Source organism: Podarcis filfolensis, assembly GCF_964270895.1.
Source record: "Podarcis filfolensis genome assembly, chromosome: 17".
NCBI lineage: Eukaryota > Metazoa > Chordata > Lepidosauria > Squamata > Lacertidae > Podarcis > Podarcis filfolensis.
The window spans coordinates 37,988,579-38,013,367 of NC_139621.1; the positions used below are offsets into that span (position 1 = coordinate 37,988,579).

Here is a 24,789-nt window from a genome sequence, read left to right on the forward strand (position 1 = left end):
CTTCATTTGGTACAGGGATTCTACTTTCAGCATAAACAGAACTCTGTTTTTGCACCCACTTACCTACCACGGCTTAGTCATGCTGGCCACATGACCCGGAAGCTGTCTGCGGATGATTATAGAGCGAGATGAGCGCCGCAACCCCAGAGTCATCCGCAACTGGACCTAAAAGTACCTTTACTTTTACCCACCACTTCTAATTGCTCTCTGAGATGTGGAGGGGAAGGGAAAGGAAAACCAGTACATTCCTGGATCAAATCAGAAACCGAGATGGCTTCTGTAATTCCGGAACTGTCCCTGTAAAATTGGGACACTGAGAGTATGGGGCAAGTTATGTGTCTCTTGCATTGTCCCTTTTCATTCAGAAGCCCATTTGTACTCCTTGACCTTCCCTTGGCAAATGCACAGTGAGTTCCTTCCCCCCCCCAAGGATTTTCTTTGAGAAAAGCATCCTCCTTTTCTGTCGGAGAGAAAGCAGCTGTGCTGCAGAATCTGTAGCAGACCTTTAAGCAGGAATCTCATGCGCTGTGCACTGTCAGAGGGAGCTAGCCCTTCATTTGTGCCCTGGGACTTGGCCCCAGCATCTCCTTTTAGTGCCCAAGACTCAGCCCTGGAACATACAAACTCAAGGTTTTAAAGGAAGTGCAGAATGCATTTCCTCCCAGTACCGAACCAATATAGAGAGAATCCACAAACATCGTGAATTAGAGGCAGGTCTTCCAGAACAGAGGGTGCTGGTTTATCTTTTTCTAGAAGAGGTGGTAGAGACAGTGACTGTAATCTACTTGACTCGGCTGACTCATTTTGCATGTCGGCTGCAAGACCAACATGTCTCACCAAAGACACCCTGCAGAATTGCACCACCCACCTCCACGATCCTTTCGTTCAGGACAGAGCTACGTGAAGCAGAATTGTATGCAAATATCTGCATTCAGAATGTCTCCGTTCACATGAAATGCTAAACCAGGCCTGTGGCAGATGAATATTCTACAGCCCTTTAAATGTGGGAAGGGGAGATTATTGCTTTGCCTTCATTTTAATTGTTCTTATCCTGTGTTTTATTCTGTGAACCGCACTGAGATCTTACGATGAAGGGCGGTATATAAATCAAATTATAAAAATGATAGTGATATTGATAGTGATTATGAAGATGATGATGATATACGAGTATGTGGATACTCAGAGGAAAAATAATCGCTTCACTCCTCCGCGGTTCCTGTTGCTACACTGCCTGGAGCCAAGCCATGGTTTGGTTTAGTGGTACATTTGAGCTCAGACTTCAGATAAACCATCAAGTGTATCCAAGGTTTGTTCTTGGTTTACCTCCCATGGTTGGTCTGGAAGAAACAAGCTGTGAGCTGAGTTCCTATTTGTCATGGACAGGTTGGATGCAGATGGGGTGGGAGGAACCAGCTGGGGAACCCCTGAGGGAACAGTCAGGGGAAGAAGGCTCACAGCCAGGGGATTGGTGGGGGGACAACGAAAAGCAGCGAGAAGTGAAGCTACAGGGAACCAGGTAGAGGGACTTCTTAGCAGTAGTGCCCTCCCTGTGGAACGCCCTTCCATCCAGTGGTGTAGCGTGGGTTGTCAGCACCCGGGGCAAGGCAAGTAATTTGCGCCCCCTAACCTGTGGATTTGCGCCCCCTAACCCGTGGATTTGCGCCCCCTAACCCTAACCCCCAGATGTTGCGCCCGGTGCGGCCGGCCCCCCCTGCACCCCCACGCTACGCCACTGCTTCCATCAGATGTCAAGGAGATGAGTAACCCAGTGGCGTAGCGTGGGTTGTCAGCACCCGGGGCAAGGCAAGTAATTTGCGCCCCCTAACCCGTGGATTTGCGCCCCCTAACCCATGGATTTGCGCCCCCTAACCCATGGATTTGCCCTAACCCCAGATGTTGCGCCTGGTGCGGCCGGCCCCCCCTGCACCCCCCACGCTACGCCACTGGAGTAACCCTAAACTATATGGTAAAAAGGTAAAGGACCCCTGGATGGTTAAGTCCAGTCAAAAGCAACTATGGGGTTGCGGCGCTCATCTCGCTTTCAGGCCGAGGGAGTCGGCATTTGTCCACAGACAGCTTTCTGGGTCAAGTGGCCAACATGACTAAACAACTTCTGGTGCAACAGGACACTGTGACGGAAGTCAGAGCGCACGGAAACGCCGTTTACCTTCCTGCCGCAGTGGTACCTATTTACCTACTTGCACTGGGATGCTTTTGAACTGCTAGGTTGGCAGGAGCCACGACAGAGCAATGGGAGCTCACCCCGTTGTGCAGATTTGAACCACCGACCTTCTGGTTGGCAAGCCCAAGAGGCTAAGTGGTTTGGACCATAGCGCTATCTGCGTCCCAAAACTATATAACCTTTAGAAGACATCTGAAGGCAATCCTGTATAGGGAAGCTTTTTAATGTTTAATGTTTAATGTTTTATTTTATTTTTATATATGTTGGAAGCCACCCAAAGTGGCAGGGGCAATCCAGTCTGATGGGCTGGGTACAAATAATTATAAGTTTAAAGTGACCTTTGTTAAGAAACCAGAAGCCTTTCTTTTAGGAATAACTGAATCTGAAATACCTAAAGATCAGAAAAAGTTATTTATGTACGTGACCAAAGCACCTCAAATGGAGTTTGCCCAAAAGTGGAAAGAAGAATTAGCCCCAAACGAAAGAGGACTGGCCACAAAAGTTACTGGAGTGTGCAGAAATGGCGAAACATATTGGAAGATTAAGAAATCAAGAAGAGAGGATTTTTAAACAAGAGTGGGGATCATTTATTGAATATTTAAAGAACTGTTGTAAGGACTGACTTAAACAAACCCAGATGGTGAAGTTAAACTTTTGAGTAAAGGAGATTAATTATAATTAGGCTTTAATGCTGCAGAGGCAGAAAAAAGAAGAGATAACTTAGGTAACTGCAGAAAGGGCGAGGGGAAAGGAAGTTGATAACAATACTAAATGTATAAAGAATATTTGATATGTATTGTAAAATTTGAAAATAAATTTATCATCATCATTATTAAACATGCTGTTCTTTCTCCAAACCCTCTTGAAACTTATCATGCCGTTCATTCCATACTGAGGCCAAGTGGCCATTTGATGCAACTGGAGGTGGTGTAAGAGATCATGGAAGAACAAGGGCATTGGAACCAAAATCCAGGTCCCATTTTCCTCTCTGTTTGTTCTCCTCCAGGAAAGACCAGCTCCGCCATGTCTATTGAGAAGGTTCACGCTCGGGAGATCCTGGACTCTCGTGGGAATCCAACCGTGGAGGTGGATTTGTACACAGCTAAAGGTACGTGTTGGTGGAGGGGCAGCAAACTGCAGGAGGCAGCTGGCTTCTCAGCCGCAGTCCAGGGCATCGTGCTGCTAACGGATTAGCTCAGTCCCAAGGCAGCGAGCCGGAAAGGGCAGGAGGCACCAAGCAGAGATGGCCTGAGGCTGGAGCTGTGCCTCTCCCTCTCTCCCTTTCCCTAGCAAAGTCACCACACAGCAAAAGCATCTAATTTTAGCCACGCTCTGTGATGCATCCCCACTTTTGGAGCAGGAGATGGTTGGGAAAGGCAGAGAAATGAGACATATTCAGACTCCCGCTGCCCTGGCTTTCTTTTAAGCAAACAGCAGTGCCTGGGTTTCGTTCCCCAGTCTCACATGCATACACCTTTCCACAGGCCTCGGGGGTCGAGGTGTTGAGTATTTAGCCCATGAAGAACAGCTACCAGCCCTGTATCCATTGCTGAAGCGCTTGCCGTGTCAGGTGTCTGAGAGACAATCAAATAAAAATGCTTTAATTGGCATAAATTTGTACTTAACTAGGACGCGGGTAGCGCTGTGGGTTAAACCACAGAGCCTAGGACTTGCCGATCAGAAGGTCGGCGGTTCGAATCCCTGCGACGGGGTGAGCTCCCGTTGCTCAGTCCCTGCTCCTGCCAACCTAGCACTTCGAAAGCACGTCAAGTGCGAGTAGATAAATAGGTACCACTCCGGCGGGAGGGTAAGCGGTGTTTCCTGGTTCACCAGAAGCAGCTTAGTCATGCTGGCCACATGACCCGGAAGCTGTACGCCGGCTCCCTCAGCCAATAAAGTGAGATGAACGCCGCAGCCCCAGAGTCGGTCACGACTGGACCTAATGGTCAGGGGTCCCTTTACCTATGTACTTAACTGCAAACACTGAGGCACACCAGCTGCCCGCTCAGATTCTCAGGAGTAAAATCTGTGCCTGGGAAGGCAGACTCAAGGGGGCAGGCAATTTCCTCATTGGTCTGAGGACAGCTTTTGCTATTCACTCCGCCACCTTTATCCATCAGGCTTGACCCAGGGGGGTGAGGTAGAAGCCAAGCTGTCCCCCTGCCCGTGTATGAGGTCTAGCAGAAATTGCTGCCCTGAAGCTGCTATTTGCATTCCGTCGGTGCCAGCGTAGGCTTCCAGTGTAATGCAAAAAGCAGCTTCGGAGAGAAATGGTTCAATGTTGCCAGCCCACCCGCACAGCCCCTTTGCCTTCCCCAAGTTTTCAATTTACATAACAAAAAACTAAAACACTCTTGGTGTTCATATAATTAATGCTGGATCTAGTTTCCTGCAGTGGCGTAGCGTGGGGGGTGCAGGGGGGGCTGGCCGCACCGGGCGCAACATCTGGGGTTAGGGCAAATCCACGGGTTAGGGGGCGCAAATTACTTGCCTTGCCCCGGGTGCTGACAACCCACGCTACGCCACTGGTTTCCTGCAAGGGGGATAGCCTTGCTGCAGTGAAATAGCTGTTTGCAGCTAACGATGAAAATAATGAAATAGTGGGTACCATACCCTTCAACATTTCTCTGATGAAAATAGGGAAGTCCTATTCCATTATTATTATCATCATCATCATCATCATCATCATCATCATCATCATCACACCCATTTGATTGGGTTGCCCCAGCCACTTTGGATGGCTTCCAACATATATAAAAACATAATAAAACATTAAACATTAAAAAGCTTCTCTAGACAGGGCTGCCTCTGTCTTCTAAAAGTTGTATAGTTACTTATCTCCTTGGCTTGGGGAGTCACATAACTCCATACCCTCCATTGAAAATAGAGACATCCTAAAGGAAAGCAGGACATTCTGGTATCAAATGCTGGGATGGATTCTGTAAATCTGGGACTGTCCCTGGAAACTAGGGACACTTGGACAGCTTGTGTTTTATGGTACCTAGTCATGCCTTAGATGCTTTAGACTCAGGCATGGCCAAATTGGCCCTCCAGCTGTCTTGGGACTACAACTCCCATCATCCCTAGCTAACAGGGTCAGGGATGATGGGAATTGTAGTCCCAAAACAGCTGGAGGGCCAAGTTTGGCCATGTCTGCCTTCTACACTATTGAAATCACTAGACACAATAGCGATGTGTGTGCTCTCAGGGAGGAGAATTGCATTTCTCCAGATACAAACCTCTTATTTTAATTTAGAATATAGCTCAGCTGGTACAGCACAAGACTTTTAATCTCAGGGTTTTGGGGTTGAGCCCCACATTGGGGAAAATATTCCTTCATTGCAGAGGGGCCTCATGGTCCCTAACAATTCTATGATTCTGTGGATATTATATCCTGCTTTATAGCATCAAGAGGTTCTCTAAAGCTGTGTTATGCACCATTCCTTTAAAGCACATTCAAAGCACATCCTTTCCCTCTAATAATTATGGGTTTGCTATGACTTGCTGGGAACTGTAACTGTGAGGGATAAACTACAGTGGCCAGAACCCTTTGCGGAAAAGGATGTGCTGCGAAAGTGCTTCAAAAGTATTGCATGTACACAGATTCTGATAGGATGCTGCATCATCCAGCTCTGATCTTCGACTTACCTGCACACAAGGTGGATAGAGACCATTGCTGGAGCAGCCTCACAGCTGGCAACAGATCTCATCACACATACACAGCCAACAAGGATTTCAACGGTTATGCAGAGAAGTTTAGGCCAGGCCAAAGCCAGAAACCTTTGAGTTAGTTAGTGGGCCTAAATTAGGGTTGCCGTATTTCAGAAAGTGAAAACCGGGACACGAAAGTTGTTGAGCAAAATCTCCAAAAAGAGAGAGAAGTTTTTGAACACTTCTGACATGGGTTGCCATAAACCCAGGTTTCCCCAGACATTTTTACCAGTTTTTGGAAATTCTGCCCAGATGCTGTTTTTGACGGATGAATCCCGGATATGTCCGGGAAATCCCAAATGTATAGCAGCCCTACCTATATGTACGTTGTGAAGGATAATCTTAGCTCAGGGTTTTAAGTAAAAAATTGAGAACAGGTATTTTAAAGTGATTTAACCTAACGGTGTTAATTTAATTGAATTAGTCTTTGTATTCATTGGTCATAAACAGTCGAAAGTGGAAGTAAGTGGACTTCTTGTGGAGTGTTTGGTTAGAAAACACCAGCTGTATTTATTATTATTATTTTTAAAGAAAAGAGCTGGTGACTTCTGTTATGTACTGAAGTTCTCACCCTGGGCCAGCAGGGGGATACTGTAGATAGTTATGCAAATAAGGGATCGAAAGTGACGTTCAGTGATTGGATAGTTTTAGAAAATTGTTACAGTTACGTTGTACTGGAGCTCTATATAAGCAGGCTGACTGAACCCTTCAGTTCAGTTCTGTTCTGGCCTGTGAATAAACAAGAGCTGTTTGAAGAATCGCTGTGTCGTCTGATATGTTCACACACAACTTAACAACTTCCTTAAAATGACAAGGCAGCTGTTTCATCAGAGAAGAGTTGTGGGCTTAAGTGATGTTGATGGCTCCTCCCCTTAATGTTTTCCACCTTGGTTTTTGTTCCTCCCTAGGGATGTTCCGGGCAGCTGTTCCCAGTGGCGCTTCCACCGGCATCTACGAAGCTCTAGAGCTGCGTGACAACGATAAGTCCAGGTTCCTTGGGAAAGGTAGGGGTATTCCAGGCTTCTGCCCATAGAATGACAAACAAAAATTCCAGAGTCCTCTGTGTGTGTGTGTTTTCTGCTTTTGGGTTGGCCAAAAGGTGTCAGCCAGTGAAATTCCACGGTGAAGTGTGTGTCCTTGTGTGCCTTCCTTTCTCTGCCTCTTATTTCCTTCTGCCTCTGTCTGACACTCTCTGTGTCTTTTTCCTTCTGTAGGGGTCCTGCAGGCGGTGGATCACATCAACAGCACCATTGCCCCTGCTCTCGTGAGCTGTGTAAGGATGCCCCTTTGCTTTTCTCATTGGCTCAACTTGCGGGTCTTTCGTTCTCTCTTTCTCTCTCTCTCTCTTTCTCTCTCTCAATCTCTATCTGTCCCTTCATTTCAGCTTGCTTTGTTTTCTGGATGCTCGACATACTATCTCTCTGTGAGTGTGTGTGTGTGTGCACTGTCAAAGGATGGAGGAATATCTTTTCCTCCAGAGGCCTTTGTAGAGAGCAGTGACAGGACCATTCCTGTGTACGGACAACAGCTTTTCTGAAACCTGAAGGAAGCATGAGATGGAATCTATACACGTATAGAAACTGTTATGAAAATGCTTTATTTTTTAAAAAGCATTTTTTAAAATACGTTGAATTTTCTATAAGGCTCACCTAGTGTCATCTAGTGTCACATTGCATATTGCACTTAAAGTAAGGTAAAGAGACCCCTGACCATTAGGTCCAGTCGTGACCCACTCTGGGGTTGCGGCACTCATCTCGCTTTATCGGCCGAGGGAGCCGGTGTACAGCTTCCGGGTCATGTGGCTAGCAGGACTAAGCCGCTTCTGGCGAACCAGAGCAGTGCACGGAAATGCCGTTTACCTTCCCGCTCGAGCGGTACCTATTTATCTACTTGCACGTGCTTTCCAACTGCTAGGTTGGCAGGAGCAGGGACCCAGCAACGGGAGCTCACCCCGTTGCGGGGAATCGAACCGCTGACCTTCTGATCGGCAAGTCCTAGGCTCTGTGGTTTAACCCACAGCGCCACCCGCTGCACTTAAAAGACACTTAAAACGTTTTATTTGCAGCTGTATAGCTGAGTCCGATAGAGCATTGATGCAATAACCAGAAAAGGCCAAACTTGGGTCTCCAGCTGTTTTTGGACTACAGTTCTCATCATCCTTAGCTAGCAAGACCAGTGGTCAAGGATGATGGGAATCGTAGTTCCAAAACAGCTGGAGACCTACCGTAAGTTTGGGTAACACTGATCAAGAACATTGTGGATATTTCCAGAGGGGGCTTTTAATCTGCAGTCGCCTTTTACGGGAAGTCCAGACGATGTTGCAACCCTCCTGCCTTTTCCCATCCCTTTCACTATTTTTTTCCCACTGTGAAAAATCCATTAAGGAAGAGAAAAGCCGAACAGCAGTACAATCTCTTTGGAGGTGTGTATAGGAAAATGCAGGACTGCGGTGCAATGGGAGGAGTTGTGGCTTCCTGAGGCTGATGGGAAATTGAGCCCAATAAAATCTGAGGAGGGTGGGGAGACCCAGGTTCCTCGCCCCTGCCCTGTTGCTTGCTGTGTATTTCCAGTTTCATGCCGGGCACCGCAAGTCCATTCCCCTGATTAACTGGCTCTCCCCTTTAATTAATTGCTTGCTTCCTGGAATTAGGTTCCCTCAAACCACACACTTCAATTTGCTATTTAATTAGTAGATTACATCGAAAACAGCAGTGCAGGTTCTGGCTGTACAATTGCCATCCTCCAACCTTCTACTGCTTACATGTGAGCAAATTTGTGTAGATTCCAGCTGCAGTCCTGTAGGACTACAACCCTCCGTTGCTGACACTCCCCCCCCCCCACACACAGTTGTACTATAGAAAAGCACTACAAACAAGCAGGGAAAGTCAAGTTTTCTAGGCAAGTTGCAAATATGACTAGTATACCCTCCAACATTTCTCCAGTGAAAGTAGGGACTTCCTATTCCACAACAGTAGTAGTAGTAACATGTAATAATTGTTGTTATTGTTCTTATCATTATCATTTATACACCACACGTCTTACTGGGTTGCCCCAGCCACTCTGGGCAGCTTCCAACATATATAAAAACCATAATAAAACATTGAACATTAAAAAGCTTCCCTGAACAGGGCTGCCTTCAGATGTCTTCTAAAAGTTGTATAGTTACTTATCTCCTTGGCTTGGGGGTCACATAACGCCATATCCTCCATTGAAAATAGGGACATCCTAAGGGAAAGTGGGAAATAATTATAATAATTATTATTATTATTTATTCGCAGCCCATTTGACTACGCTGCCCCAGCCACTGAGTCTTCTAAAATATATGAGAACATAATAATGCATTTAAAAACTTCCCTGTACAGGTGTCTTCTAAAGGTTCTCCTTGGTTCGGGGGTCACATAACTCCATACCCTCCGACATTTCTCTGAAGTAAATAGGGACACCCTAAAGAAAAGCAGATGTTCCTATTTCATCAGGGAAATGTCAGAGGGTATGTAGGGCTTACAGCCCAGTTGGTAACCACGTTTGCTCGGAAGTCAGATTAGCTGCTATCATCTTGCCCTGTGCTTTAAGACCCCTTTTTAATTTTCGTTAATGTGTTACTTCATGAATTATTTTTAAAAACTCAACAAACAACACAAGCATAAATAAAAGTGGGTGCCAAAATGGTGTTGAGATGCCCTCACTTCTAAATGACAGGAGAAGAGTTCACCAGTGAGAAATGGACAGAACTGAAGGGTAGATGGTCAGCTGCAATTCTGTCTATAGCTTGCAGCCGAAGGGCAAGGATGATGATGATGATAATTATTATTATTATTATTATTATTATTATTATTATTATTATTATTATTTATACCCCGCCCATCTGGCTGAGTTTCCCCAGCTACTCTGGGCGGCTCCCAATCGAGTGTTAAAAACAATACAGCACATCTTCACCATACATTTAAAGCACATAGGTAAAGGTAAAGGGACCCCTGACCATTAGGTCCAGTCGCGGACGACTCTGGGGTTGCGGCGCTCATCTCGCTTTACTGGCCGAGGGACCCGGCGTACAGCTTCCGGGTCATGTGGCCAGCATGACTAAGCCGCTTCTGGCAAACCAGAGCAGCACACGGAAACGCCGTTTACCTTCCCGCCAGAGAGGTACCTATTTATCTACTTGCACTTTGATGTGCTTTCGAACTGCTAGGTTGGCAGGAGCAGGGACCGAGCAATGGGAGCTCACCCCGTCGCGGGGATTCAAACCGTCGACCTTCTGATCGGCAAGTCCTAGGCTCTGTGGTTTAACCCACAGCGCCACCTACGTCCCTTTTAAAGCATATACCTTCCTCCAATGAATCCTGGGTGCTTTAGTTTCCCCCTCACAGAGCAGGCGATTCCCAGCAGTCTTAACAAACTACAATTCCCAGTATGCTTTGGGAGGAAGTCATGTGCTTTCAGTGTGTGTCGGATTTGCTTTAAATGTATTGTGTGGACCTGCCCAAAGTGTCCTCGGTCTGGAAGTCCCCAAGGCAGCCTTTTATCCAGACTTCCAATTTGAGAGATGTTTTCTTTCTGCAGGGCCTTTCAGTCGTGGAGCAAGAGAAGATTGACAGCCTCATGCTGGAGATGGACGGGACAGAGAATAAATGTAATGCCTCTCTATTCATAACAAAAAGTCTTGTGGGAGGGGGCCAGAGGGGCAAGTTGGGAGAGCAGCCAGGAGCTTTACAGCAAGATTAAAAGGCACTAGCTGAGGTATGGAAGTGTTATAAAAAGTCGTGTGCCACCCCCACTCTCTGCAAGTTTCCATGGGGTTCCAGGCACTCACCTGTGTTCCTTTAGAAAACTGAGACACGGCAGAGACTGACATAGTTTTAAGAAATGTGGTTTATTCACCTGTTTACAATGTTAGTCTGCATGGAGGGGGTCCAGATCTTACAACATGGTCATTTAGAGAGAGTTCTCCCCCACAGCAGTGCAGCCAATGGAGTCCAAGGCATCATTCCCAGCCAGCCTTCAGCCAGCCTGCCCAGGATGGATCCCAGTCTTTCTTCTTCCTTCTTCTTCCCAGCCCCCCTTGCTCAAAAACTCTCTTTTCCTGTCACTGCAAACACACACCCCCATCACATCGGCACCATCTGTCTCCCCAGGCCAAAGGATTCCTCTCGGATGGCCCATCCAACCCCTTTTGTCATGTTAACAAATTTTCCAATTGCATAAGCCAGCCCAGGGATTCCTTGTCTGCCACAATTCTGAAGCTTATACTTTCATCCATATCCCAATTAATTGAAATCCTACTATTTTATAGGGTTTAGCCACCAGCACCCCCATATCTATAACACAAGGAATCCAGGGCTAGACTAGTAGCAGGTCTGTGGGGCTGGAAAGTTGATTGTTTGATCTTTGGGGCCAGGAAACCTATATTGCTTTGTTGAATTGTCCTGAGCAAAGGGCCATTGATGGTGGTCACCTAATTTTGACGATGTTCACAGCCAAGTTTGGAGCCAATGCCATCCTGGGTGTCTCCCTGGCTGTGTGCAAAGCGGCGGCTGCAGAGAAGGACATTCCCCTGTACCGACACATCGCTGACCTGGCTGGAAATTCCGATCTCATTCTGCCAGTACCGGTAAGCATTTAATCACTCCCGATTTCACAAGGAGAACCCAAAGGGAAGTCGGAGGCTGTAGAGTAACCATATATGCAAGGAAATGGAAATCCCTTACTAGGAGAAGAGAGGTCACACCTACCTCAGTTCTCTGCATACCCTTTACCGCCACGCTGCAAGTGTAACCTTGCTTCAGCCCTGCATTGTTGTAGATATTATTTTTGTGCAGTTTGAAGTGACTAGAAGCATAAGAACTAACCCCTTTTGGAAATGAATCTTTGTCCAGGCCCATAAAAATAAAAATTTAAACTTTTACTGGCAGAACTCTTCAGAACAAGTCATAAGCATCAAAGATATAACCAAAATATCCATACAATGTCTTGTATGGGCTCAGCATCTTGCAAAATATGAAATAATCCAAACAGACCTACAAACAAAGGTCTCTTTCTCTCTTTCCACAGCCTGCATTCCGGCCTCCATTGGCCGTTGGCTGTGTACTCTCCCTTCAGGAGAGCTTCATTTACATCCTCACTCCGTGGCATTTGGGAGACAAAGTCTAAAGGCAACTCCCTTTCGAAAAGGGAGATTTGCAACCCAATACCTCTCCCATGATCTAAGGTTACAACATTCACATGTTAGCTAACAGAGAACAATCAGTTAGATAATCATTAACCCATTAAGTGGCTCAGAGTATGTAATAAAAAACAAGAAATCTTTCATTTTCTCTATCTACTTCTGGAAATCGGGTGGAAGCTGGCAGAAGTTTAGTACTCATTTCCATTTCAGTTATTTCCAGGAGGGGAAATCAATCTGCAGCACCACTAACTTGGAAACTGTGTAAACTTTGCTTGTGCTGCTGCCACTTACAGGATGAAACTGGAAGTTTATCTCGGCATAAGGTTCTTTTCCGCCTTTTGAAATAGCACGACATGATGTAATATCCCTCAAAAAGCCACAGTCCCATAACACAACAGGTAGCGAAGTATAAAAGGAATGTTGGAAATCAGGTTGGAAGCACTAGCATAATAGCCAGTAAAGCTCATGCAATAAACCTCACATTGGAATGCAGCCTTGCGATTGGTTCCATGTAAAATCTTTGGGTTGCTAACAAGACATTCTCAGGACCCTCACGGAACCTCGGTTTCCAGGGCATTTTGTGGGAAGCCATGACAGTTAAGGCCTGCACGAACTGTCGGGATCTTCGTTCGACCGAGCTGATAAAGCTCATCTTCCGGCCGAGTCGCCCCCGACATGATTGACGACCTGAGCCTCTGATAAGGCTCCAGGCACATCCCATTCAGCAGAGAATCCAAAACAGCACGCGGAAGTGATGAGATTTATGGCTACATGCTATGCTTTATTTCTAAGCTACGCAGACAGAAAAATACATCCTCTCCCTGTGAGAGCAGAGAGCAACTGAAACAAAGGAAAAGAGGATCAGAGAAACCAGTACGTCACATCCGTCTCCCTTCTCCCGTGAGACTTCCAATAGCCTGGACTGTCTCTGGAATGTAAACAGAGCCTTGTGACTCTAAGCAGCTGCTCAGTGGCAAACAGAAACTAACACGAACCATGTCAATTTACCGTGTAGGTGTCCGCTAAGTGAGTTTCATGTCTTTCTTCTTCCCGAATTCTCCCAGGCCTTCAACGTGATCAACGGGGGCTCCCACGCTGGGAACAAGCTGGCCATGCAGGAGTTCATGATCTTGCCAGTTGGGGCTGAGAGCTTCCGGGACGCCATGCGCATTGGTGCCGAGGTCTATCACAATCTCAAGGGTGTGATCAAGGACAAGTATGGCAAAGATGCCACCAATGTGGGCGACGAAGGAGGCTTTGCCCCTAACATCCTGGAGAACAGTGAAGGTGAGAACAAGAACAGAGTGTGGAATTACTGGCATGCCCGGGCTCTGCACTCCCTGCTCCTCTCCCACTGAGTAGTGACGAATGACACAACACAGCTTGAATGGGATTATTATTATTATTAATTGAATTTATATGCCGCCCTATACCCGGGGGGTCTCAGGGTAGTTCTCAGAATTAAATCAAGATATAAAATCACAAAATACCTAATAAAAATAAAAACAGCAACCCAATACTCCCCTCCACAAAAAACCCCTCATATTTAAAAGGGCATAGGATGTAAATCAGATCAACCAAAGGCCTGGTTAAAAAGGAACGTTTTTGCCTGGTGCCTAAAGGTGCATAATGAAGGCGCCCAGCAAACTTCCCTGGGGAGAGCATTCCATAGACAGGGAGCCACTGCAGAGAAGGCCCCGTTCTTGTGTTGCCACCCTCCAGACCTCTCAAGGAGGAGGCACACGAAGGAGGGCCTCTGAAGATGATCTCAGGGTCCGGGTAGGTTCCTATGGAAAGAGGCGGTCCTTGAGGATCAAATCAGACCACGATTTTATTGACAACAGAGGTTTGGCATAGGCACTGCATGGCCTGCAACATTTCTCCAATGAAAATAGGGACGCCCGAAATTAATAATAATAATAATAATAATAATAATAATAATAATAATAATAATAATAATTTTATACCCCCACCCATTTGGCAGCATTGCCCCCACCACACTGGGCCCTTCCAAGCTGCCCTCGACATTGGCCTGAGGTGCGGGGGGGGGGGGGGGACGACGCATTTATTTGACTTGCTCCAGAACCAGGAGTGACCCCAAACCAGCAAGTGAGACGACCGTTTGCCGTAGTTTTTAGCTCTTCCGCAGGTGGTGAATGTGGCTGTTGTCAAACTGGCACTGGGTTGCCCCAGTGATTTAACTGCGACAACTTCATGGCCAGCACCTATTTTTCTCGGGGGGGGGGGTCGGGGGGGGGAAGCGCTGTCTCTCCCAAAGCCAAGGCCTAGACCAGGGGATGTTCACCTGTCTGTGAGGGATTGCTGAGATGCTAAAAGGGTTCTAAGCTGCCTTATCAGAAAAGGAGTTTTTCCACAACAGGCATAGCAAAAGAAGTGATTCCTCGCTCTCTTGTTAATGGCTCCATAATTGGCTACTTCTCTTCCCCATCACAGGGCCACACCACCACTTTCCTTGTTCCTTGTCTCTGCATTCAGTACTATGTGGTCTAGTAGTCTCTTGATTGTGTGTTGTCATACGCTGGAAATCTGCAGAGTCTTTGCCGGTCCTATCCACATGGCACTTGGCTGCTATGTTTGCCATGCCATAGTGACGTCCAGATTGTTGTTGTTTAGTCGTTTAGTGGTGTCCGCCTCTCCGTGACCCCCTGGACCAGAGCATGCCAGGCACTCCTGTCTTCCACTGCCTCCCACAGTTTAGTCAAACTCATGCTGGTAGCTTTGAGAACACTGTCCCACCATCTCGTCCTCTGGCATTCCCTTCTTCTTGTGGCCTCCATCTTTCCCAACATCAGGGTCTTTTCCAGGGAGTCTTCTCTTCTCATGAGGTGGCCAAAGTATTGGAGCCTCGGCTTCAGGATCTGTCCTTCCAGTGGGCACTCAGGGCTGATTTCCTGAAGAACTGATAGGTTTGATCTTCTTGCAGTCCATGGGACTCTCAAGAGTCTCCTCCAGCACCATAATTCAGATTAAATGATAGCAATACAGTATACGGAGGACGGCTCCTGAAGACAGTTCAGCTGGTACAGAATGTGGTTCCTGAACTATTCAGGGCGAGCTGAGCTGCTATGAATGTATTGCCAGAAGTGCAACAGCAGAAATCATTCAGTGTGCAGCGTAACAGTTAAATTTATGTTTAATGTAATGTGTTGTTTGGTCCTAAGGCTTCACTGTGCATATTTGCTTCAACCTGCTTCTAACATCTGATTTTATTGGTATTTTTATGCATATGTTAGGTAAACCACTTAACACAAACCACTTCAATCCTGTTAAATACTTACAGATTAGCTGTTTATTCACACACACTTTTGTGATTATCCCACAGCTTCTAGGGCAAATATCCTATCGCTTTCCACATTGCCAAAAGTCCAGCAAGGAAAATTGAGGGAAAACTGCACAAGAAAGTGAGGGATAACAACCTCTAGCTGGCATTATTGTCTAAGCTCTGTGCAAATATATTAGGGTTCATGCTTGTAGGGTACATAATATATAATAATAGGGGACGCAGGTGGCACTGTGGGTTAAACCACAGAGCCTAGGACTAGCCGATCAGAAGGTTGGCGGTTCGAATCCCTGCGACGGGGCGAGCTCCCGTTGCTCGCCCTGCTCCTGCCCACCTAGCAGTTTGAAAGCACGTCAAAGTGCAAGTAGATAAATAGGTACCGCTCTGGCGGGAAGGTAAACGGCGTTTCCGTGCGCTGCTCTAGTTTGCCAGAAGCAGCTTAGTCATGCTGACCACATGACCTGGAAACTGTATGCCGGCTCCCTCGGCCAATAAAGCGAGATGAGTGCCGCAAACCCAGAGTCGGTCATGACTGGACCAAATGGTCAGGGGTCCCTTTACCTTTACCTTTACCTTTACCTTTACTTTACATGCTTGATAAACAGGCCACTTCACAAATTGGTCTGGAAGCTGAAGAACCTTAAAATATAGTTTTCAAACATGGAAGATGCTTGCAAAATCCGAGTTTCTCTCCTTTCCTACCTCTCAGCTCTGGAACTCCTCAAGGAAGCCATTGAGAAAGCTGGCTACACTGACAAGATTGTGATCGGCATGGATGTGGCCGCATCGGAATTCTACAGAGACGGGAAATATGACTTGGACTTCAAATCGCCCGATGACCCCAGCCGCTACATCTCTGCTGATGAGCTGGGTGACCTGTACCAAAGCTTTGTAAGGGATTACCCAGGTGAGTCCACCTTGCCTAAAGCCTCAGTACCAGGGCACCAGATTGTGGAAGTTTTTGCTCTTTGCCAATTGGGAACAGGAGCAATGGGTTGCTGCAATACAGTGGTACCTTGGTTCTCAAACGCCTTGGTACTCAAACAACTTGGGACCCAAACACTGCAAACCCGGAAGTAAGTGTTCCAGTTTGTGAACTTTTTTCGGAAGCTGAATGTGCTCCGTTTTTAGTGTTATTCTTCCAATTTGAGTGCCACACTTCCGTTTTGAGTGTTGTGTTGAGGTCTGTCTGTTTTTGCTACAGTGGTACCTCTGGTTAAGTACTTAATTCATTCCAGAGGTCTGTTCTTAACCTGAAACTGTTCTTAACCTGAAGCACCACTTTAGCTAATGGGGCCTTGCGCTGCCGCTGCGCCGCTGGAGCACAATTTCTGTTCTCATCCTGAAGCAAAGTTCTTAACCTGAAGCACTATTTCTGGGTTAGCGGAATCTGTAACCTGAAGCGTATGTAACCTGAAGTGTATGTAACCCGAGGTACCACTGTATTTATCTTGCTATTTTGTTTTTGCGGCTCTTTTTTTTTTTTAATAAGATATTTATTAAGATTTTTTAAAGTATTACAATAAAATGAAAAAAAAAATAACAAAAATACAAAATAAAAATAATTAAAAACACACAAATTTTCCATTGCTTATTTTCCTTTTGCGGCTCTTTTTGTGTGTGTATGACTGTGTGGAACCCAGTTCATGTACTGATTGATTGGGTGACTGCAAGTACATCGTTTATTGCTTTCATTTTATGGATCAGTGCTCTTGTTAGATAGTAAAATTCATGTTAAATTGCTGTTTTAGGGGTTGTTTTTAAAAGTCTGGAACGGATTAATCCATTTTGCATTCCTTTCTATGGGGAAGCACGCCTTGGTTTTGGAACGCCTTGGTTTTGGAACGGACATCCAGAACTGATAAAGTTTGAGAACCAAGGTACCAATGTACTCTCGTTTCCCCCTTCTCTCTGCAGTGGTGTCGATCGAGGATCCTTTTGATCAGGATGACTGGGAGGCCTGGTCCAAGTTCACAGCAAACGTTGGGATTCAGATTGTGGGGGACGACCTGACCGTGACCAACCCCAAACGCATCGAGCGAGCTGTGGAAGACAAGGCCTGCAATTGCCTCCTGCTGAAAGTCAACCAGATTGGATCAGTCACCGAGGCCATCCAAGCGTGAGTCCAGCCAAACCCCTCTGTTCCACAAGTGCCCAGTCGCGTTCCCTTCCAAGAACGTTAGACCTGTTGGGACTGAGGCAAATCCACTGAGTTCCTTGTCTCCCCCCACAGCTGTAAACTGGCCCAGGAAAACGGCTGGGGGGTGATGGTGAGTCACCGATCAGGGGAGACTGAAGACACCTTCATTGCGGACCTGGTGGTGGGACTCTGTACTGGCCAGGTAAGTTCTGGGTGGGGAGAAAACGTGTCTTGGGTGTTCTCTGGAGAAGAAACAGGTGAAGGCTGAAACAACCATGTCAGTGTAGAGACACAATATCTTTCTACAGCCAGAGATAATTCAAGTGTCCCATCGTAGAATAGTGGGGTAGGAGAGTTGAAAAGACAGTGGCACCTTGGTCCTCGAATGGCTTAGTTGTCAAACAAATCAGCTCCCAAACGCTGAAAACCCGGAAGTAAGTGTTCTGGTTTGGGAACTTTTTTCAGAAGCCAAACATCCGACGCGGTTTCTGCTTGACTGTAGGAAGTTCCTGCAGCCAATCGGAAGCTGTGCCTTGGTTTTCAAACATTTCGGAAGTCAAATGGTCTCCCGGAATGGATTAAGTTCGAGAACCAAGGTTCCACTGTAATCCCAAGGTATTTCATATCTGGCAACCAATGTACCCCTTTGCTTTCAGGTAGTACATGGGTAGACGAGTCTAAAAAGACTGGGACACAAATTTTCACAGTCCTCTAGCGGCTGTGGGGGCTCATTTACCAGAAGTAAAGAGTTGCCAAACTGCACAGGCAAAAGCCAATTTAAAATATCCGCTATGCACCCATGCCTTTGCTCATAATGCGCCTGTTCCCATTTGTAATACTGGTGTGGACCCTCCATAAAACATTGTTGCCTTGACATTGACTTTTGCAGATAAAGACGGGAGCGCCATGCAGGTCCGAGCGACTGGCGAAATACAATCAGTTAATGAGGTAAGAAACAAGAGGGGAAATGCTGGCATATTATCAGTTTGCCTTCCAGCAGGAATCGGCCTCTGTGCAATGGGCAGATGCATGCAGGCAGCTATTGGGAGCTAATCACTATTGCAGAGCTTAGGGGAGACTTGAGTGTAGGTGGACCATCACACACACAATGATGGAACAGCATGTAAGTCTAAGATCTCTTTCAGCTTCTATCATGCAATGCCACAGGAAATTGAGGGACGCACTGTCAATTTATACCAGGCATAGGCAAACTTGGCCCTCCATATATTTTGGGACTGCAACTCCCATCATCCCTAGCTAACAGGACCCGTGGTCAGGGATGATGGGAATTGTAGTCCCAAAACATGAGGAGGGCAGAGTTTGTCTACGTCTGGTTTATACAGTCGTACCTTGGATGCTGAATGCCTTGCAAGTCAAACATTTTGGCTCCTGAATGCTGCAAACCTGGAAGTGAGTGTTCAGGCTTGCAAACGTTCTTTGGAACCCAAACGTCCAGCATGGCTTCCACTGCTTCTAATTGGTTGCAGGAGCTTCCTGCAGCCAATCGGAAGCCACGCCTTGGTTTCCGAACGTTTTGGAAGTCGAATGGAGTTCCAGAACGGGTTCCGTTCGACTTCCGAGGTACAACTGTATAAGGATGACTTGCCTTTCTCTATCTAAATCAGCAAAAATCACTAAACTGCCCCTAGCATTGGTTTCTAACACACTGGCTTTCTACCTTGCAAATATATGGTAGAAGATTAAGAATGGGGTCCCCAAATGCATACTGGGGTTAAAAGTGGATGCTGGGTCTGAAAAGGCTGAAGATACCTGCTGTAAGGCATGGGCTCCCCAAAGCTGTCCATAAAAAGGTTTTCTTTTCCACGGCCCTGAACAAGAACCTTGAGCATCTTAGTCTTCCATTATTCTCTGAGGAGTCCAGGCAAAGTTGTCCACACACAGTATTTGAAAAAGCAGCACATACCTTTGGCATCAAAATGGCATGAGGGTTTATCTAGATTAGATTAACATTGCCAGACGCAGATGTTGTTCCCTTCCATCAAATCACGAAACATTATCAAAACACTCCCATACATTGTTCTAGCAATAACAGTGCTTTCTTCTTCTTCTGGGGTTGCTGAAGGGTACGCAGTCCCAGCACCGCATTTTCTAGAAGAAAAGCACTGGGGCTTGCTTGCCCCTGCCTTTCAGGGAGCCAGCAATGCGCCATGTGCTCACATCACACATGCATACCAGGCCACATGCTGGCTTGTCGTGTGCGAGTGACGTGACCATGTTGCACGGCATGTGCGCACACGGCATGGGGGATATGAAGGGGGCCTGGCCCCCTACTTGAAATTTCTTTTGAGGGCGTCCCTCGCCCCGCCCCCCATCTGGTGCCCCACAACTTCATGGTGAGTTTTTTTCTGAAGAAAAGCACTGAGTAATCCCTACGGCAAGCAAGTGTTATTCCCACATTTCGGATGAAGCTGAGAGAATAGGAGCTTGCCAAAGGCCAACAAGTGACTTCATGGAATAGCCAGATTCTAACTGGGGCCCAGGGCCGTCTTAAGCATATCTGGTGCCATGGTGCAAATATCTCTCCGGCGTCCACTCCACCCCCCGTTTCCCAGAGTTGTCGACCTTTTTTAAGGGGGGGGGGACTTTGGTCCAGCTCATTTACATCGCATGGTCCGATGCGTGCTCGGCGCTGCACGTAAGTAAGAGGCGCCCGGATTGCAGCCCAGACGGCCTCCCACGAAGCCTCCCTCTAAGCACCCGGCGCCTCTTACCTACCCCCCCGTCCAGGGAAGTCCACACGACAGGAAGGCCAGCAAGCAGATCTGGTGGCTCGCCGGCTGTCCCATCCTTGCTCGGCACTGGGATTGCACAGGACACTTCCCTGCTCCACTCGCAGACTCCGCAGGGAGGTGCGCAGGCAGCGATGTGGCCAGAGAGGGGTAGGAGAGACACGCCTGACCCGCCCCTCACCCGCCCCAATTGCACCCGCCAGGTGCCCAGGCAGCCCTGGCAGGAGGGGACGCAAAGGGGCTTCCCTGAGCTGGACGCAGCGTGCTCCGATGGGCAGCTGAGAGGAGAGGAGGGGGCTGCCCCAGAGCAGGGAAGGGAGTGCACCCTGACTCTCCCTCCCAGACACTGAGCCTGTGACGCCTTCCAAAATCTGGTGCCCTGGCGCCCTGCACCACTAAGGCCTATGGGTAAGACACCCCTGCTAGGGCCTTCCCAACCTGTAGCTTGTACAGCAGGGGGCCTTTAACATACCGTATTTTTCACTCTATAAGACGCACCAGACCACAAGACGCACCTAGTTTTTGGAGGAGGAAAACAAGAAAAAAAAATATTCTGAATCTCAGAAGCCAGAACAGCAAGAGGGATCGCTGCACAGTGAAAGCAGCAATCCCTCTTGCTGTTCTGGCTTCTGGGATAGCTGTGCAGCCTGCATTCGCTCCATAAGACGCACACACATTTCCCCTTACTTTTTAGGAGGGAAAAAGTGATTATTACAGAGCAAAAAATACGGTAATTGACTTCTGTGCTTTAATTCCAGCAGATCCTAACCGTCTCTGATTTACGTCTGTTCTGTGAAGCAGGGCCTGTGGTGTGAATATAACGGCCTGCCTTTCTCTCTGCCTTCCACAGGATTGAGGAAGAGCTTGGCGACGAAGCCCACTTTGCCGGGCACAACTTCCGTAACCCCAGCGTCCTATAAGCCCTGCCCTGGGCACACTCTGGCTTGCCTGCTGACTTCCCCAGTGCACAGACTCTGAGTGCCCCTTTAGACCACACCCCCCATTTCCCCGGCTCCTCTGTCTCCTCTCCCCATTCCAGCTACCTCCTCTGGCCTCTCACTGGAGCCGCTGCCCCCCCAAGACGTGTGGAGAATGAAGCTTCCCTCTGCCCGTCCCAGGGCGCTGCTCCAAGCCAGCTTTGCGTGTTTTGCGCAGTGTCTTCTCTCTGGGCCTGCTTGAATCATCGTTGCACCCCAGTGTCAAGTGCTGTGAGCATGTTTGCCTGGATGTGTGGCGAGGGCGTGCGTGGCTGAAGTTAGCCCTGTGTTCCCTCTCCTTTGTTGCCGCTGGGAGTCTGTGTTTTACTCCCGGATTATGACGGTGTTTAAAACCTTCGTAGCGCTTACTGTCAACAGCAAGTTTCTGTATGTTCTAGCCTGTCCCTGCCAGCCTTCAAGTTTTGTTTTCTCTTTCTGTTTCGGGCGGGGTGTGTGTGTGTGTGTTTGTCTGTGTGGTGCCATACCTACACCTGCGACTGATCTGAAAGTTCTTTTGGTTTGTGTTTTCAGGCGACAAGAAGGCAACCTGTGCTGCTGCAATACACTGGGTCCTTATGCCATGCTTTGTGGGGTGTTGTGGGTCAGTGCATTGTGGGCGTGTTGTTGTGATCAGCATCCTGCTCAGACCGCTCTCTCTCTCTCTTTCTTTCTGGTTGTTCGGTCACACGGCGCTCCTTTCCCCATCACCTGTTCCCCACCTTGCTCTCCTATCACTTCTGCTTCAACCTCCAGAAGTTTCACCCTCAACTGAGCAAGCGGAGAACCCCCACCCCCCACCCCCAGACACACGAGAAAATCAACCAACAGACCAACCCTCAAAATTAAATTCTGTTTCACACCTGAGGATCGTGCCTCAGTGTCTTTTTGCTTTCTCTTCTGGAAGATGGAAAGTGGACGAGCTCTGTGCAAGGGGAGGGGGCTCAGACTTAAGTAGCAGAATCGGGAATCTGAAAGATAGCGCCTGACCGTTCAGAGGCTGGATTGTTGAGGAGGCTTCCCTGGGTGGGGGAGCTGCTATGCTGACTTCCAGTTAGGGCAGTTGCTTTTGCTTACTGGAAGAAGGTAAGGCAAGGCGATAAGGAAGTTGGCATGGTGCAAAGGCACCAGCGGACTCTATCTGCCATTCCTCACAGGATATTTGCACTGCGCTGACCTCTCTGGTGTCTCCCTCCTCTCTCTCCTGGCAAGCAGCAGCAACCCACCTGCCAGGAAGCTAAGGTACCAGCATCACCACACCGGGTGAGCCACTTCAGGCCTGAGTTGAGCATAGTACAGACCATAGCACACCTCACTAGCCAAGGGTAGATGGATGCGTCAGGGATGGAGCCAGATTTTATTATTATTATTTGAGGGAGGGGGAGCAGGCAGAGCAAGCAGAAGTTCTCATCGTGCCAAGGAGAAAATATTCTGCCCCCTTGACTCTGGCCTTTTACTCTCAGATGTTATTCCTTCCGCTGGAGAGTCTGAAAAGGAGGCTAGTGCCAGAAGTTGCAGCTCAAACCCTGAGACCTGAGGTGGATCTACATACAGGAAAAAACCCACTATAAATAAGTCAGAAATTAAATCATCATAACAAAAGGGGGGGAAACCACTATGAAAAACGTTTAGAAATTTATTTTGCTCTCTGGCGCCATCTGGTGTTGCATGTTTATAACGCATTCAAAACACTGTTTTTTGACTAATGTAGCCGAGTTCCTGGTAAGGAGAAAGAAGATAGACACCAAGAAGGAAGGGTCCGTTTCTGCTGTCCTGTGTGGCCCCTGACCTTCCCATCCCATAATTCTACCAGCTATACAGCTGCAATCAATTGCATGGTGTTTGAGGAGTTTCTAAGAAAATCCTTCTCATTTTTTGAATTTGCTTTTTTTAAAAAAAACAAACCCCAACTAATTCTGTTCCTCCCATCCCAACATTAACAGTGATGGATATTTCGGAAATAGGGACAGCAACTGAGACAAGGTGACAAAGTACTGAATTTAATAAGTCATTCATTAACTGGAGGGGATAGATTTATTTTCAGCCAATTCCAACCACAGCCAATGCGTTATCCACTAACTTATCATGGATCTGTTGCAGGGAACATACTGTGATATGTTTTATTTATTGGTGATAAATGCCACAAAATAGATTTTTTATATAAAAAAGCGTCTGTGATATTATAATATATTTCAAACCTCTCACACAAATATACTTCCCCTGATTATTACAAATCTTGCCGTTTAGACACCTCCTCCTTCCCAATCTCGATATACAGAACGTATTCATCCCAAACTAGCAACAAAAATGTATGTGCAGATCCCTTGCGACATCAGGAATTGTGCGTCTACAAGGTGCTGGGTGCATAAAATGGTGTCTCCAGTACGCTAGGGCTGTATCCATTGGTCATCCGAGTTTAATCTGGAGGCACATGCACAGCATTGAGCAAGCGGCGAGTGCTCAGCTTTTACATCACCAGTTGCCTGTGTGAGAGGAATTACATCTGGCCACCTCTGGCCTCCGAACGCTGATCTTCGGGCAGGTAGAGCCCTACAGTTGGGCTGCAGCAGACAGGATATTCTGCCATATTGACCAGACGAGGGAAGAAAGTCACTCTTTATGTTATTTATGCCTGATCCGAACAATTCAGCTGTCTTCTACTTTTTTGCCGATCATAAAGGGGCCAATGTTTCCGCATTGTGTCTGAAAAGAGAACACAGAGGTATGGGTTGCTTACACGGGGAGGTCTCGGACTCAAAACACAAGGTTCTTGGCCAAGCCCTGGCATTGAAAGTGGGTTTTGTGGCTATGTTCCTAGTTAAACCTGTGTCAAATTAAGCTCTGTTTTCCTCAGAGAGAAGAGTGATTTATTCCCAATACAGAAATAAACGACTTTCGACCATGAGAGAGCAGACCCTCCAGGTGTCCCTATTTCCCAGGGACAGTCCCGGATTCACAGGTTTCTGATTTGATCCTGGAATATCCCTTTTTTCCTTAGGACATCCCCATTTTCACTGGAGAAATGTTGGAGGGTATGGAGTTCTGCAACCCACAAGCCAAGGAGACTAGTAACTATTGTTGTAAACAGAATCTGCCCTTATTCCCTTACGGGGGACACAAGAGCCCTTATAGAGTCCTTTGTAGGTTCTCCATCGGTCGGAGAAAATAACAGAGGCCAACCAGAGAATATTGAGAAGCAAAGCAGCTCGTAAGCCTGATCTTTATTGAACTGTTGCAACAGGGTGCTCCCCTCACACGCAGGAGGATGGAAGAGGACCCAGAACAAAGGTGTGTCTGCCCTTATATAGACATTTTAAATTCCCTGCCCTGGAGCTCAAGACCACCCCTCCATACATCATACACACATCACAGAAAAGGTGGTCTACAACAGAAATTCGAATGTTATTGTTTTTCCTGTCTGCCAGGTTATCTGATAATGCCTTATCTGATTGCCTTTCCTGGTAGTCTGGCCATTCCTTTGAGATGGTGATTTCCCAATTCTGAGACAATGGGAAGGTTCCCTCGCCCCCTCCCTCCTTGCAGAGAAAACATTTGGTCAGTTTGGGAG

General features: G+C 47.3%; 1 protein-coding gene across 1 annotated transcript in view; it reads left to right on the plus strand.

Moving 5' to 3' along the window:
- Positions 1–22,088, plus strand: part of LOC310752733 (gamma-enolase) — a 28,625-nt gene extending 6,537 nt beyond the window's left edge. Inside the window, exons 2-12 of the mRNA XM_083593666.1 lie at positions 3,189–3,290; positions 6,802–6,897; positions 7,108–7,166; positions 10,454–10,523; positions 11,368–11,501; positions 13,121–13,343; positions 16,067–16,264; positions 17,275–17,476; positions 17,591–17,699; positions 18,387–18,445; positions 21,098–22,088. Of these exons, the coding sequence (XP_083449792.1) occupies positions 3,206–3,290; positions 6,802–6,897; positions 7,108–7,166; positions 10,454–10,523; positions 11,368–11,501; positions 13,121–13,343; positions 16,067–16,264; positions 17,275–17,476; positions 17,591–17,699; positions 18,387–18,445; positions 21,098–21,167 (1,305 nt within the window). The 5' untranslated portion in view covers positions 3,189–3,205 and the 3' untranslated portion in view covers positions 21,168–22,088. The remainder of the gene's footprint in view (positions 1–3,188; positions 3,291–6,801; positions 6,898–7,107; positions 7,167–10,453; positions 10,524–11,367; positions 11,502–13,120; positions 13,344–16,066; positions 16,265–17,274; positions 17,477–17,590; positions 17,700–18,386; positions 18,446–21,097) is intronic.
- Positions 22,089–24,789: the final 2,701 nt, after the last annotated feature.